At 47.0% G+C, this 16131-nt stretch overlaps 6 protein-coding genes across 6 annotated transcripts; 2 read left to right on the top strand and 4 right to left on the bottom strand.

The window, feature by feature from the left end:
• Positions 1-52: 52 nt before the first annotated feature.
• On the bottom strand, positions 53-1309 carry DFJ58DRAFT_99534 (uncharacterized protein). Its single transcript, XM_041395671.1, has one exon. It carries the CDS (start codon positions 1115-1117, stop codon positions 152-154), a length of 966 nt encoding a protein of 321 aa, XP_041248334.1. The 5' UTR covers positions 1118-1309; the 3' UTR covers positions 53-151.
• DFJ58DRAFT_99490 (uncharacterized protein) lies at positions 1268-2366 on the bottom strand. The gene is made up of 3 exons (XM_041395670.1): positions 2224-2366; positions 2042-2163; positions 1268-1991 (listed from the first exon to the last, which is right to left on the bottom strand). The coding sequence occupies exons 2-3, from the start codon at positions 2153-2155 to the stop codon at positions 1419-1421; spliced, it is 687 nt and encodes a 228-aa protein (XP_041248333.1). The 5' UTR covers positions 2156-2163; positions 2224-2366; the 3' UTR covers positions 1268-1418.
• Positions 2367-4223: 1857 nt separating this feature from the next.
• DFJ58DRAFT_653975 (uncharacterized protein) lies at positions 4224-5051 on the top strand (the record flags this gene model as incomplete). Its single annotated transcript, XM_041381769.1, has 4 exons — positions 4224-4394; positions 4450-4517; positions 4539-4593; positions 4746-5051. The coding sequence occupies 4 exons, from the start codon at positions 4224-4226 to the stop codon at positions 5049-5051; spliced, it is 600 nt and encodes a 199-aa protein (XP_041248332.1).
• Positions 5052-5136: 85 nt separating this feature from the next.
• DFJ58DRAFT_653866 (uncharacterized protein) lies at positions 5137-6533 on the top strand (the record flags this gene model as incomplete). The annotated part of the gene is made up of 3 exons (XM_041381765.1): positions 5137-5653; positions 5701-6288; positions 6337-6533. The coding sequence occupies 3 exons, from the start codon at positions 5137-5139 to the stop codon at positions 6531-6533; spliced, it is 1302 nt and encodes a 433-aa protein (XP_041248331.1).
• Positions 6534-6663: 130 nt separating this feature from the next.
• On the bottom strand, positions 6664-9121 carry DFJ58DRAFT_714249 (uncharacterized protein; the record flags this gene model as incomplete). Its single annotated transcript, XM_041384002.1, has 5 exons — positions 6664-7041; positions 7095-7194; positions 7243-7322; positions 7346-8580; positions 9085-9121. The coding sequence occupies 5 exons, from the start codon at positions 9119-9121 to the stop codon at positions 6664-6666; spliced, it is 1830 nt and encodes a 609-aa protein (XP_041248330.1).
• Positions 9122-9635: 514 nt separating this feature from the next.
• Positions 9636-10274, bottom strand: DFJ58DRAFT_723592 (uncharacterized protein; the record flags this gene model as incomplete). The annotated part of the gene is made up of 1 exon (XM_041385027.1): positions 9636-10274. The coding sequence occupies one exon, from the start codon at positions 10272-10274 to the stop codon at positions 9636-9638; it is 639 nt and encodes a 212-aa protein (XP_041248329.1).
• Positions 10275-16131: the final 5857 nt, after the last annotated feature.

The following is a 16131-nucleotide window of genomic DNA, read 5'->3' as shown; positions in this document are numbered from 1 at the left end:
AGGTATAGACAACTCATATCAAGCTCGAGGACGCGCGCTGTGCTTTGGATCTGCGCGACGAGCCTGTGTGAAGGACCCCCGAACATCATCATTGCACGAGCTAGTTTGAGGATAAATTCTTGGCGTTGGAGGATGGCTGCTACGTGTCGAGTTATCTGTGGGGTGGGCGTGAGTGAGGTGAGGTAGCTGGACGTGAACGAAGGAGGGAAAGGAAAAAAGAAAAGGAACGCACGTAAACCTCCGCCCTTTTCCTCTTCCGCCTCTTCTCCTTGTCCCTCCTCTCCCTCTCCCTTCTCTCTTTTCTCTCCCTCTCTTTTCTCTCTTTTCTGTCCCTCTCCTTCTGCTCCTCCATCCACTTCGCACCGAAATAATCCTCATCGCCCCCACCGTCCCTTTCCTTATCCTTTTCATCAGGCGAACCAGCAACACTACTCGCCCTTGTTCCAGTCCCACTAGTCCCAGGTGTAGAAGCCCCACTCGCACTGACTGGATGTCTTAAAGGTGTCCCGGGTAAACCCAGCGAAAACCCCTTGAAGTGCCCGCCAGGCAAGTGATGTGGGAGCGGGAGATCTTTCAGGACACCTTTCCAGTGCTTCGACTTTGGTTTCTCGATGAAGGTCGAAGTCGAAGTTGGGGGGAGGTTTGGTGGAGTTGATTCAGAGGGGGTGGAAGTAGGAGTAGACGTAGAAGTAGTCGCGGTCGTCGGAGGAGCGAGTGTATCTGGTGAATCCTCTTCTTCATCATCATCCTCCTTGACATCTATCACTTCTTCCTCGAGGTCTATTGTTGCATCGCTTTGCGATTGGATAGCAGCTTTAGAATCAACTTCCCCTTCACCCTCGTGGTCCTCCTCGACACGCCCACCGACCCCCCTCGTAAAATCGGTATCGGTGCTCTTCGAACGACGGGGGAGACGAAGGCTGAGACGGGGAGGTGTTGGTGTTCGTTGTGTTCCCACTTCCTTCGCTTCCCCAGCCCCCTCCCCCTCAAAGCCGTCCTCAAACCGATACCTAACAAGTCCATACCCCCTTTTCGTCTTCAAATCAGGCGCCAACCCCAACTGCATCGGGGCAGCAGCACCGCTCAATGTCCCCGCACCTGTAATGAGCGCAGCCATACTCGAGGGGCCATTGTCTTTGGGTTTGAGGGAGGAGAGGAGGGAGACGGTGCTGCTTGAGGCGGAGTGGATGGTTTGGCTTAGGGTTTGGGAGGGTGTTTTTTTGTGTTTAGATCCAGACTTGGGATGAGAGGCAGAGTGGGGGAGCCATGGACGTTCGGGATTGGAGAGGTCTGACTCGTCTTCGCTATGCGCAGGATCGTGCTCGTCGTGGTCCTGCCCGTAGAGTGCCAACAACGCACTCAGCACGCCAGAGCCTAGTTTCGGCTGAGAAGGATGTACCGGAGGGTGAGATTCGGGGTCATAAGAACCGCGCGATTGTGCGTAAGGTGGAGGATGGTGAGGGGTAGGAGCTACTGAGGGGGGGAGTACGGAAATGCCACCATGATTTCTTGGGTGATTGTTGCGAAGTTGTATGGGGTTTTTCTTCTTCGACTTTTCCGTTCGTATCCCAGCACTCTTTTTCAGAGTCTGGCTCTGGTTCTGCGACCCGTGATCGTGATTTTGAGCGGTGGCGACGACCGAGGATACCCCGTCGTTTAGTGTGCGCTCTGACGACGCCCGCCGCTTCGCGCACGGCGAGGTGTTCGACGCGGCCGTCTGCTGGGAATTCAGAGTCCCCGCTTGCTTGTCTTGAAGAGAGAGGGAGGCCAGCACTTTCTAAGGGGTCAATAAAGACTTCGCCTGGCAGGGCGTGTGTACGGCGTGGGAGGAACGGGGTAGAAGATGTAGGGGATGTATGCACGGTCGAAGGTGTGCTTGGGGGATAGATATGTATGTCTGCCGTGGTGGGTATGATTTGGGTAGATGGAGAATGTGTACGAGAGGAGTGGTGGCGCTCGAGTGCTTCTTTGAGCGTTTCAAACGCGTTCGGCTAGGCGTTTGATATAAGCAACGGTGGAAAATAAATAAGAGGGTACTCACATCCTGAGCCATCTCGTCCAGTGCGCGTGGACTGACTGGTTCTGGTTCGTGGACATGTTCTGTGCTTGCCCATTGCACGCGACGGGGAGTACGGGTGCCAGGCGTTGGTGACATGATGATGACTGGCATCGTGTTAGAGCGGTGAGGCGACGGTGAAGACATGAAAGAAAATACCGACGCACCCGTTGATGATTTTTTAAATGGGCCTCCACGGAATTGCAAAATGACTATTGTTGCGAGGTTCGCGTCGGTTACGGTCACCGTCGCCGACGTTGACACCTAAAGGAAATATCTTAGCTATCATGGTTTGGTCTACTGGACTAAGTACTTGAGGAAGAGGTGGACGTAACGTAACCGAACAAGTCTCTCACATGATGTCATTCACACTCCACTTGAGTACTTGTGGTCTCCACTCTAATTTAATTCGTACCCTGATACTTGATACAAGCACATTCAATACGTCAAAGCGCCACCTGATCGGGCATGCGGCTGGTCATTGCGACCCATCTATCTCCCCCAAAAGGCATCGGACGTCCGACTCACTGTTATCATGACATCGCACGCTATAGCTGAAGATAAGGCTCCACCTTTAGCTGCCACTTCATCCTGGCGAAAACGAACAAGACAAGAGACGGAAGGCCGAAATCTGCAGTGAGGCATAGTATTTCTGTACTCGTAGTCGTGTAATCTGAGGCCCACATGTTCGCATCCTTCGCGAACGCATGACGGAAATCATCGGCATGTACACATCTGTCGAGAAAGGTAGCTTCAGTTTCCCAGTTGCCGCGAATTCCAGATCTCACCGAAGCGAGTATCCAAGCTTAAGGTTTGTATGATCAACTTGAAGATAACGGGATAACTTGAACGAGAAAAGGATATTAATGTGCGGATCTCACAGAGCAATTTCATGCTCCTCTTGCTGAGTGCTTTCATCGTATTTGACATTGAAAGCACTTCAGGGGAGAAATACTAGACGACTCACGAGACACTTGGTCAAAGTTTGCATATATTTGTTTGTTGCCTTGAAGTTCGGGTATGAATCGGTCGACGAAGAAGTTTACAGGTGGTTTAAATTAATGGGACTCGCACTCCACGAAACTCATGTGCTGAACACTACTTGCAGCTTCTACCCCAAATGAAGGGACCGCTCCCTTCTGTCATTGCGTTGCAGGCCACTCCTTCCGGATCGAGCTCCTGCTACTTCTTTCCACAGAGTGGATGACGTTCGAGGACTGCGCTGGAAGAAGCCACCGTCATTTTGCTGTGCTCCCTAGGTAAGCTTTTTCTCGAGGTTCTACTATCATGACTTAATCCATGGCTTCAGGTGACGAGAGGGTTTCACTTGCCAAGAACCTTGCGGAGGTGCTTCCCCTTGAACTCGCCTCCATCGACCAATTTGAGGAACGAGCCACAGAATACCTTCACTACAGGCGGTTCTTCACGATCTGGGACAGTCGTGATCACGTCGTTGAGTGTTAGAGTCCACAGGCGTCGATAATGAACCGGGACACCGGAGCTGCTTGGTTAAGCGACTACAAGGGACTTGTCGACTAGGCTTACGATGCCGTTGTGAAACTGCTCACCTGGGATTTGATGATGCCAGACGAGACAGTAGATCGCCGTTCTCTCGGGTTCGGCAGGTATACGTTGGAGCAGGGCCAGCGACCTAAGCCCAGAGCAAGGCAGACAAGCTGAGATGATGATGAATGCTAGCTACCAAGATGGCGAAACCTAGTCTACATGCTGACTAAGCTGTGGAAAGGGCCGATAGGGCCTTTGAATCCAGGCTCCTACCCACCCCTTGCCGGAGAGGAAGGGGGCGACATCCGAGTGCGGTAGTGTAAAGCGGAAACATGCGCAAGTCTTTCAAACCCAGCCAAACCTTATCCCCCCAACCTCTCCTACAATGGCTGGCACAAAACATTTGTAAACAAGGGCAGCCACAGTGGCAAAACCCAGAAGAGTCAGCAGGAATTGAATTAAATATATTGTATCGCTAAATAAAATGATATTCCGACATATTATCCTTTTTTGTCATATGTCAGCGGAAGCTCCTAACTTCTCTGCCATTCGAGAGAAGCTTCAAGATCGTTTCAACAAGAGAGCCTGCTTGTGGCAACTCAAAGTCACAGACGCGTTCCTGCAAAATGATCGCGATATTATCTGCATAGTGGGGACGGGGATGGGAAAAACACTTGCATTCTGGTCACCGTTAGCTATCAAAGACATGGGCATCCTGATTGTTGTGACTCCACTTACCCAGCTCGGGGAACAAAGTGTCAGTTTCCTCGAAAAAGCTGGTATACAAAGTATCTCAATCTCTACTGAGACAGCGAGTAGGGCAAATTTCCGCGTAAATCAAAGGTCATCTGTTAGTTATGAACCTTTAATCATTGTGTTTGCTGCAGGAAATCGAAGACTCACATTACCGTGCAATTATAACCAGCCCAGAACAGCTGATGAAACCAGGCAGAGAGTTCAAGAAGCTGTTGTGAAGTATTGACTTTGCGTTGAAGTTAATTGGTGTCATCTTTGATGAAGCACACTGCATTGTGACATGGGGAGACTTTTGGTCCGAGTACAAGGAACTAGAGCGCTTACTTATATCCTACTGTGCCAGGTACCTTTCATGATCACATCAGCAACGCTCACATCAGATGCTCTGAGAGACATACGCAGGCTCCTTCGCATCCGACCAGAAAAGCTTGTCGCTGTTCATGTATCCACCGACCATCCAAACATCAAGATTGGAGTCTGCAAAATCAAATACTCACTTGCGTCTTATGCAGATCTTGCATTCCTCATACCTACCGGCATGAAATCAGACGATCCGGCACCACCGAAATTCCTCGTTTTTTTCGACAGCATCCAAGAAGGAATAAATGCCACGAAGTACTTGCAGGCACGTCTTCCGCCAGATCTACGAAACAAAGTCAAATGGTTCAACTCCAACATGACTACTGGATTTAAGGCAGCCGAAGTCACAAACCTCGTTGCTAGAGATACGTAGGGGTCTGTGTACCACAGAGGCATTTGGAATGGTGAGGGATACGGCCCAAATTGTGATGTCAATAAAGTATTAATCAATGCAGGGAATGGACGTACCAGATGTGACTTTGGTCATTCAGTGGCGAGCGTCGTGCAGGTTGTCTGCCCTTTGGCAGCGGTTCAGTCGTGCAGCCAGAGACCGCACGCTGGAAGGGACTGTGTTGCTGTTTGCAGAAAAAGAGTATTTCGACGATATACGTGAAGATAAGCGTAAGCGTCAGGAGTGCAAAAAGAAAGCAACAAACGCACCAGATAACCAACCGGCTGCCAAACGCCGTGTAATTAATAGTTCGACTGCTATTGATGTTGCGCACCTGGAAGGAGAGGATAGCGCCCAGTCTACCAATAATCCTAGTGGCTCAGCAGCAAACTCACCTAAGGTTATAATTACTGATGCACAGTTGAGGGATTTAATAAAACCGGCAAGCACATTGGAGAGGTTATCAAGGCAGAAGAGAGAGAATGAACTGGACCGAGCAATGGACTTGTTGATCAACGCTGATTATCGTGGCGTTGGGTGTCATCGGAAGGTGTTTAATATCCAATTTGACAACGGATCAGCAGGTGCGACTTTCCTATACTGTATTAATAATTGCAATAATATTTTATAGATTTGAGTCACCTTACATGCGACCCATCAGATAGTAAGGAAGGCTGCTCACATTGCGCTCCTGTACTTCCTAAAGTGTGCTGTGACATTCATCACCCTTCAGCATTCTCGTTGTTTGATCCCATCATTGTCCCTCAACCACCCAGACTTCCCATCCGCTCTAGACTTGCAAAATATACAATGGGCCCACAGGAGCACAAACTATGCGAGGCACTGGAGGATTGGAGAGACCAGAAGACAGTGGAGATCTATGGACGCTCACACCTTATTGACCTCAGTCCAACTGTTGTAATGGGCGACTCAGTCCTTGACCGGATTGTTGACTGCACCCATTTTGAGAAGATTAAGATTGTTGAGGATCTCCGCAAGGAAACACATTGGCCTGTCAATGATGATCTGGCCAGGGAGGTGATTTCTCTAATCCACTGCATCATTCCAATTTCGCTCTACACCACTGCCCCTCTACAACAGCGCCCTCTATCCACCACCACACTAAACAATGGGTCAGCTCAACATCCAGTCCTTGCTCCCCCCAATGGCATGATAAAGGTGTCAAAATGCAGCGCTTGCGGCCAGCCTGGCTATAACAGTAAGTTTTCGCATTGTTTCTCCTTATATTTGCTGACCTTTTGACCAGAATATGGGCGTGTTTGTCCCATGCACCCATCAAGGACATCTTCTGCAGCTGGGAAGGAGAATGAAGTTAAATCCGAGCGTCTTGCAAGAACGGTGAATTCTGATAATCAAGTGCAGAGCACATCAAATCCGAACTCTCAGCGTCTTGTAGGAACGGTGAATTCTGATAATCAAGTGCAGAGCGTTGGTCGGCCATAATGAATTCTGATAATCAAGTGCAGAGCACATCGAATTGAAACTCTCAGCATCTTGCAGGAACGGTGAATTCTGATAATCAAGTGCAGAGCGTTGGTTGGCCGTAATATTTACTCATCATATATCTTACTTACTACCAGACTAATTCAATCGCGACGTCATCGACTGATGGACGCTCATCCTCACCTTCCCTAATAGCAGCTTCTTGCCCTCCATCTTCGTTATCTACGCTATTCTTTTCCATCAACTCCTGTCCCTTGGCAAGGACGTCAGGGATACTGTAATGGCTTCTGCACCCCTTTACTACTTTGTTTGAGGAGTGTTTTCTCATGTGTCTGCATAGGACTTGGAACATTTTTGACATATCTGCCTCTGTGTGTTTAGTCATTTGTTGAACATGCAGAAAGTCATTCTGGAACATTGTATGCAAGTTCCGGTATATCTGAATGAGTGGAGACTCCATTATAATTCTCGAAACAGTGTGGTTTGGTCCTTTTCCTCCATTGGTAACCTGTGATTTTTGTTTACTGACTCGCATTTTTAATAGTGACAAGGGACGCGCACCTTTGTGAAAAGGTTATTCAATTCGACGCACCAGTCAACTGCTCGAAACCTTCCTTTCTTCCCGGTTGGATTGACCATGATGTGGTAGCGAACAGCCCGTCTGCCAATTGTAAGTCTTGAGTAGATGAAGATGTTTCATAATGCTTACTTCAATCCTTTGGGATACATGAAATGCACTTTGCACAGGAAGTCTGTCATAGCGTTTGCATATTTATGTTTTCCTGTGGCCTTAAAATTGGGATCAATGTCACAAGGCAAGTCTCGACCCGTCCGATGTCACCGATATTCATTGCATATGACAGCTCCTCATATATAAGCATGTACTTGTTCAAGAGGAGTCCATTTTCATATTGGACATCATGTTGAGCTGCCGGTGCACGTTGCATGCACCGAAGTTGGTGACCTGCAATGTAGTTACAAGCAAGGGTGCATGCCATTGCTTTGATGTCTTTCCATGTTGGTTCTGATCCTGCAAATCCCTCCAGACTTGTCCACTTCGTGTCACCTTTCCCAGCCTCGACTCTCCAACAATCAAGGCAACGACAAATACCGTCGTGCATGATCAGTTCGTGCATACGACGGAACCCTGGCTTTGATCCATAGTGGCCGGTTTCCCTTGGCCGCGAGATACCTACATCTTGCATGAGGCTGGTTTCATCTAGTCGTGCTGCATTGGGCTGCAGGAATATCCGCCAAATTGCGTCTGCGGCCGCCATCTTCAAATGGAAAAGACCGGGGACAAAGACAACATGTTGTAAACAGTCCCATGGTGTGTTTTCAATTCCTCGACGCTGCTGTGCAGACTGAAGGTGTTCCCCCGTCCCAAGGTCACCATGAAATAGAACTACGTACTCTGAGATGTCGGGCATCCCTGGATCATCGACGGCTGCAGGATCTCCGATTCTGCCCTGCTCGAGCAGCTTAACGACACTTTGTATATTGCCTGTAACGGTGGAATTACTGACATCCATTACAGATGTAGCAATGATTGGCGTTTTGATGACGGGGATGGCTTCAATGGCCTTGGGTTCATGAAGTTGGTTACGGAATTGAGAAAAGTATGGAGGGCCGTATGAGACGAGGTCCGAGAGAAACTTCCACGAATTAAATCTATCGCGACGGGTAAGATCTGCTTCATCTGGTGTGTCCTTGTGAAGACTGAGCAGATCTGTCCATCCCTTCTTTGGTGGCAGCTCTGCTTGGGTATTAAACGGCGACAGCTTCCACAATTCTTCAGAACACCTAAGGTCTTCCTTGGAGATGTTGTGCTGCAGTGGGAACATCAGGCCTGATGTTAGATGCTTGAGTGATTCCATCGAATTTTCAATTGTGTGCTGATGGGTTTTCAGGTCTACATCAAAGTTATCATATGCATATGCTGCGAGAATTGACCGTCCGAGCGACTGGAGGTGTCGGTGAGTTTGCACTGATAATGATTTTGTTGCGGCCTGAATAGCGTTTGCAGACACCGATGTGAAAACACAACCTGACTAGGCACTTGTCAAGGTACTAAGCCAGTATATGTCTAAGCTCTGCCTATGCTGCTATACTTGCAAACAATAAAGCAAGAACGTTCGACCCGAGGGAAAAGCTGCTAAGGACAACTCAAGATCGAAAGACCCGAAAGAGCGCTAGATGCGCGGGAATAGCACGTCGCAAGATAGAGCGCTAATGCGCGGGAAAGAGCGGAAGTCAAGAAAGCGGACACTGAGTTCAAAGGAGGGTAATGAACAGCGAGTGAGATCAAGGGTATTGATTGCAAGGGTAAGGAAAGTCAAATAGGGGCCATAGAGCGCAACTAAAGGGTGACTACTTCTAAGTAAAACCTAAGGGAAAGGAAATACAGTTGAAGGGAAGTCATGTTCGAAGTAGTCACCATAGGCTTCTTATACTAGTAAACTATACCAATCTCGGACTCGGAAGGGATAGGATATACATGTAATAAGACTGTAGCACTTTTTACAAACTCGAGGCAAGGCAAATTACATACCAATGAGGTAGGATGGACCATGGATGGATTCCGACATTTCGGGTGATTCCTAGAGCGCGAGAACAGCGCGCTGGATTAGCGCTAGGCGTGGGAACAAGCACTAGATAGAGCGGACAAGGCACTAGGTAGAGCGGACATGCACTAATGCTCCTATAGACACATTGCTGGTAGTTCTGATAGCGCTATAAGCGCGGGAATAGCGTCGGATAAGTCGCGGGAGCATGAATAGTGCTGCGGGAACGTGCGCACATAGTGCGGGAAAGTGCGGAATAGCGTTGGACAAGGGTTATGGCTGAGACAAGTGAAGACTGCTGATAGGGGAGTAGTGAATGATATGAGGGATAACTTTGGTCCACCTATTGAAGGCTTATGCAGGTATACATGCCTAGCGCCAATATGATTGTCACACCGATACACCTATCCGTTCCAGCGTTTCGATAACTTTGTGTGGTGTGTGCGTTGATTGTAAGAACATCCCAAGCAGACTTTGAAAGGTATTTGATCACTGATTTGTACTTCTCATCATAATGCTCAGAACAGTGATTTTTTTCTTAATCACATGTAGCGATGTCAGTAATATTGATTTGACAGGCAGCGAAATAACACATGAGCAAGATCTTTGCTGTCCGTTTTGTTTGCAGTTTTGTTCTATCACATTCCGTGTTGTTGGTAAGCCTCGATATCAATGATCCCTCAAGATCCCCTTCCCCAATCTCCTCCCAGTAAGCTTCTTTGTCACTATCAATATTCTCCATGATGACATCACCATCACGATCCCTCCCGATGGCTACTTTAGATTGTGTTCCCCCGGACAGCATGCTCTCGAGTAAGTCCCATGTTGCTGGTGCAGATTTCTCCATGATTCTGGCTAACTCAGCCACCCTAAAATCCTCTAGTTGCTCCACTGTGGTGTGCGTTACATCAAAATGAGTTCCGTTATCCTTAGCAGTGAGGTGATGGATTTCTCGTGCACAAATCTCCTTTGCGATATCAGTAGCCCATTTGGACGCGGTACTTGTAGCTCGTTTCACAAAAGCATTAAGAATTTCACGCCCATTAGACAGGATATCTTTTACAGCTGGATGAGCGCTATGTTTTTCACTTGAGAGAAGCACCAGTATAAATTCTGATGCAGAAATGCCGACGCGCTGCAGGGTTTCAAGAACGTCGTCCACCGAGGTTGCCGACATATTGATATACACATATACATTATATTTATTAGCGATACAATATATTTAATTCAATTCCCACTGACTCTTCTGGGTTGTGCCACTGTGGCTGCCCTTGTTTACAAATGTTTTGTGCCAGCCATTGTAGGAGAGGTTGGGGGGATAAGGTTTGGCTGGGTTTGAAAGACTTGTGCATGTTTCCGCTTTACACTACTGCACTCGGATGTCGCCCCCTTCCTCTCCAGCAAGGGGTGGGTAGGAGCCTGCTTTGAATCTAAGCTGAGCATGACGAAATTGGAGAACGTCCCGAAAACCAACCGTACGACCCAAAGTGTGGCGGATTTGGCAGAGTGCGGCAGCACAAACAGTGAAACAGTCGGATTTTGAACTTTGAGTTCCGACCAACCCTAACCCTAAGTGTCTCAGCAGTGTGCAATGTATAGTATGTGGCATTTATTCAGTGCTAGTAGTCAGCTGCTCTTGCATCAAAAATATATCGTATGAGTGCTATCCATCCCCACATTATCACTCATGGCTCCAACATGCTGCTTAAGCCTGTCAATAACACCACTACCTTTCTTAGAGGCACTGAGGCACCATGAGCTACTTGGTGAACTTTCATTTCAAGAGATCCTCTCATTTGTCTTTTATGCATCCTCACTCAGGTGGGATATCATACTTCCACAGGCGTGCTCAGTTCCGGATGACATCCCACCTGACTTGCTACCACCATCTATACATGAATTTCTATCTACAAGCACTCGGCTCTCTGCTACTATGGTTGATGTCTGCTGGAGTGAGTTCCAAGAGGTAATTTGGACCATGCCAACCCTATCAGAGCTTGATATTCAGCACTGACAATCCTTTCAAGATCATGGTCATCACATTGGCTTGAGTAAGTCTTATGACTTAGCTGTAGCATTCTATTGGCTCATCTACTTGCTTTTAGCATCAATTACACTCTATCCTCCTCATACTCATTGTACACGTGCTAACTGTCCCTCTGCACAGACGCAGCTACTGCTAAAAAAAGAGGAATCTCGCCAAGTTGTATTACATACCCTCCACGGCATCGTACCAGCCTGGTCTATCCATCTTACCTGTCGTGCATGTGGCACAATATATCAGAACAACTTTTCTATCTCAGCAAACCGGCATTGTGTTAAGACTGTACTCAAGAGGTATCGGATCCGAAGGGCTTTGGCCTCAGCTCATGCGCTGTGCCCCTTTCCTGAGTCTTGCCCCTTATTTCAGAGTACTAGAGTATCACGTCTAGTGAGATGGATAAGTATCGTAACGGATCTGTTAAGGCTTCCGGATATCGGACATATAGAGTAACGGCTAATCCAGATCGGATTCAATGTGACAATCATACCAGCGCTAGGCGCATATGAGTGTCATAGGCACAATTTGCCTTACCTTGAGGAAAGGAGTAAAGTGCTAGTCACCAGCGCTATTCAGCTCCCAAGCTATCCGCTTTGGAACCGCTTTTCTCCCATAGCGCGCTGCCCGGCCCGACACCTAGTATTCCATCCTCCCATGTCCTGCCTATGTCCACCTACCTCCGCTGGTGCGTTATTTTTCATTAAACGTCGCTACTCATCAGTTGCAGGTCTTATTACATGCATCCTCGTGTTCCGCTGCACTGCATGTCTTATTACCTGTCGCTACATCGTGCCTCCATCAGTGTCGCTACTATTCTCGCCTACGCATTCCTGAACTTTTACGCAGTATGATAAAACGACCCGTTGCACATACAGTACAGTACTTCCCTTCCCCGGACCTTAGCTGGTGTCGGAGTCACTTTAGTCGCTATATCCTAGTTTTGGTGCAATCGATTCCGCTCTTGCCAATCTCTCTGATCATGTGTCGCTTGACTTGCTTCGAGTGCGCGTCGCTAAAGTTCCTTCATAAGTTTGATCTTCGCAACGTCGGGATCGCTGTCGGTAGTCGAGCTATAATCTAGTCGCTATCAGGCATTCCACTTGCACTATCATACCTTATCCCTCGCTTTCCCTTCTTTTGATTTCTTCTTGCTGTCGCTAGTCGGACGTCGCATAGCGCTACTTACTTATACGCACGTTTCTCTGTCGGAACTCACTTGTCGCTATAGGTCATTAGCCCTTCGCATCATCGCTACCCTTGCATATTTGAAGGGAGTTGCTTCAATAGCAGTCCTCTTGGGTCGAAAATTACACTTGCGCCTATTTGGATAAGTAGCGCTAGTTTCTAACCAGCCTAGTCGCTATTACTCTTTCACACCGAACTGGAAACTAATGGATGAGGACTGTCCAAAGACAGGCGAAGATACAGACTATAGGAATCAATCCTAAGTCTCGGAGTAGACAAGAGTATCGTACTCAAGTCCGGATGGATAATGGAGGGACTTAGAGTCCAGACGGAATGAGTGCAATCTAAGATGATATTTGAACTGATCTACTACAGTGCACGTACAAGGGTTTATATACTACGGATAACTAACAGAATGATCAATAAGCAAAGGTGTGAGGCTATGTACGAAGTATAAGCAAAGTATGTGCACAGTGTATTGGTAAGTCGGATGGATCATGAATCATGAACTGGGAATGAAGTATAAGTTAAAGCAGATCAGTAAGTGTAGCGGATCAGTAAGCATAACAGAAGTAAAGGATAACCGGAATACAGGTGTACAGGAATACCGAAAGGAGATGAACGATAGTTAGAGTTATATGAACAGGACATGAAATAAGAATCAGATTGGATCTGTGGACCGGACGATGGATATGTCCATTGAATCTGGATCGGATCTGAGATCTGGATCTTCGGATCTGTACCCGGATATATGGTATATGACACGTTGGTATTATGATGGTATTCCAGACTACATACAGGTGTCTGACCATCACTTTGTGGATTGTAAGGTCACCAACTTGTGGACAGAGCTGCACCTCAAAAGCCAGTGTGTGGTTTTGATGTTTTTCTCCCTTGCACCAATACTAACGTGTACTTTCAGTGTCTCAGCACAAGCATGCGCTCTCATATATGATAGCGCTGTGACAATCATATTGGTGCTAGGCATGTATACCTGCATAAGCCTTCAATAGGTGGACCAAAGTTATCCCTCATATTATTCACTACTCCCCTATCAGCAGTCTTCACATGTCTCAGCCATAACCCTTGTCCAACGCTATTCTGCACTTTCCCTCTGTAGAGACTCGTGTTTCTGCAGGCTGTTATGGGCTCATTTTACGAATTCTGACAACTGGCCTTCATGGCACAACTTGCACCATCATCCACTATGACTTCCACCATGGAGCGCACCACTTCCCATGAAACGCGCCATAGGTGCGTCACTTTCCCGCACAACGTGCAGTATTCCCATGTGCGCGCCTTGCGCGCTTTCTCGTGCTTAAGTGCACTGCGTCGCACATCATCCAGGAGCATCCATCCATTGTCCAACCAGTCCCTTGGTATATCCCTTTTCATTATCTGACTATATTTGGCATATTACACTTCCTATTTTGTTATGGACCCTTCCTTTACATCATTTACATACTTAGAGCACACCCTATTTGGCTCCGAGCCCTGGGAGAGCGCTTAGGTAGAACTTACATACTCTCATGTTCATTTTACACCCCACTTTTCCACATTAGCTTCCTACCACATCTTTCGACCACCATGGACTTGGCAGTTAGTTCCATGCAATGCATGTATCCATCATCATCTTGAGGCCCTAGCATCAGTCTATAGCTAGTGGCACCATCAGTACCCATTGTCTTACTACTTAAGGGTCTTATGTACAACACATGTATAGTGACAACACAACTATACAGGATAAGACTTCTTGCCAGTCCTTAAGTACACAGTCTATGACTTTTCTAGTTTTCGTGGTAGATAATGTGTGAGTTCTTGGGAGGGTTTACTGACGTGTCCTCTTCTTGTTGTTCCCTGGTGGAATACTCATAGATTACCTAATGTTCTGATAGTAAGATCTGTTCCAATCTCATAGGTCGTGTCTGAACCTATGAAAGTCTGTCTCAACTTTGTCGTGTTCTCGTGTCTCCCTTCCTGAAAAAGAGAGAGTCTGTCTTAAAATACGTGAAGCCTAGTTAGAAAGCTGTTCTGGTGTTGTATACTCAACCCCTGTAAGGTAGTACACAACAAGTAATGAAGTCTGTCTTAAATACGTAAAGCCTAGTACGAAAGCTGTTCTGGTGTTGTATACTCAGCCCCTGAAAGGTAGCACACAACAAGTAGTTTATAAATAGATTGTTATATAAGCGACCCCTGTAAGGTAGTATACAACTAATCTCTGATACGATGTTTATCTTACTTCAAGGCACTCTTGGCCTGCACTTTTAAGTCTTATGGACTCTCACGGTTTGAGAGAAGAGTGAAAAGTGGGAAGTTATTATTACTCAGTGTAGAATGGGCTCTTTTTATACCTTTTTTGGAGGCCATTTTACTAAGCATGACTCATCACAGCATTAGTAAGTCACTGGCTTACTAACCATGCCATTTGGCAGTGTTGAATCAGCTGCTTACAAAGTAGTTTACAAATAAAGTTCATAATATTACAAAGCATGATAAATCATGACGAAGCATGATGAAGCATGATAAAGCATGACCAATCATGACAAATCCTTACAAATCAGATTATTTCCTATCACATGACATGCTTACAAACATATCTGGTGGCTCACTGAAGGATTCTGTGGCTGAATGAGCCTGAAACAAATAGAAACAAATGGAAACAAATGGAAGCCACATGACAAATCATGCAGGATCCTTACAAAGCAGAATATTGCCTATAACATGACATGCTTATGAACACATCTTGGTGGCTCACTGGTGGCTGAATAAACCACACAAAAGAAATGAAAAGAAAAGGGGAAAGGTGAAAACTATCATACTGGAAATATAAATACAAGTAAATCTGTCAAAATGGAACCAATCATAATAATACAATGAGGTACACCTTAGTGTACTCTCTGTAGCTACTTCCTGTCTATCAATGTCATGGTATGAGTTCCATACCATGCATGACAGTGGGTTGCTGAGAACTGTGGATCATGTCATGGGATCTCTGGAGGATCGCCTGCAGGAGATGTAATGTAGAGGAGGATTGCTTGTAGTAGATGTAATATAGATATTTGATGGCTTTAGAACCTCATGCAATGCATTGCAATTTGACTGGCTGGTGAATGAATTGTCATTTCCAGTATATACAAGATGGTCAACCAAGCAAGTTATGCCCGGGGCAATTGAATTTTCATTCAAATGACATCTAAGAGACAGCAATTGAAATTTGATTCAAGATTGAACAAAGTTGGCAGCATATCTGGAGTTGGGCTTCTTTGATCTTTTCAGCTGGACATCCGTGGTTTTGCTCCTGGTGCGTTTGGCCGGAGATTCATCCAATGGATCTTTGGCAGGTCATTTCTTTCCCTTTGTTTGCACCCTGGTCCTTCTATCAGGAGGGTTGGGTGAGACAACTTTGGCAGCATGCCGCTTTCCGAGGCTCGGATGTCCAGTAGACTCTTGTGAGCTGGGTGATTCAACTGTGTTGGAACGGTCGCCCGGGCGAGATCTCAATGCACTGCTGGTGTAGAGACTCGCGTTTCTGCAGGCACATATGGGCTTATTTTATGAATTCTGGCAACTGGCCTTCATGGCACGACTCACACTATCATCCACTATGACTTCCCTATAGAGCGCACCACTTTCCCGTGAAACGCGCCATAGGTGCGATACTTTCCCGCACAATGCGCAGTATTCCCGTGTGCGCGCCTTGCGCGCTTTCTCGCGCTTAAGCGCCCTGCATCGCGCATCATCCAGGAGCATCCATCCATCGTCCAACCAGTCCCTTGGTATGTCCCTTTTCGTTATCTGACTATAT

This window comes from Suillus subalutaceus, assembly GCF_016647625.1.
Source record: "Suillus subalutaceus strain FC151 chromosome Unknown DFJ58scaffold_14, whole genome shotgun sequence".
NCBI classification, from domain to species: Eukaryota; Fungi; Basidiomycota; class Agaricomycetes; order Boletales; family Suillaceae; genus Suillus; species Suillus subalutaceus.
The sequence above is the reverse complement of the archived record's forward strand: the minus strand, read 5'-3'. Positions and strand labels throughout refer to the sequence as shown.

Coding starts and splice junctions, on each gene's coding strand:
- DFJ58DRAFT_99490 (XM_041395670.1), bottom strand. CDS start 2,155: ATGTCACCAACGCCTGGCACCCGTACTCCCCGTCGCGTGCAATGGGCA. Junction 1,992..2,041: donor TGGACGAGATGGCTCAGGAT/GTGAGTACCCTC, acceptor TCAAACGCCTAG/CCGAACGCGTTTGAAACGCT.
- DFJ58DRAFT_99534 (XM_041395671.1), bottom strand. CDS start 1,117: ATGGCTGCGCTCATTACAGGTGCGGGGACATTGAGCGGTGCTGCTGCC.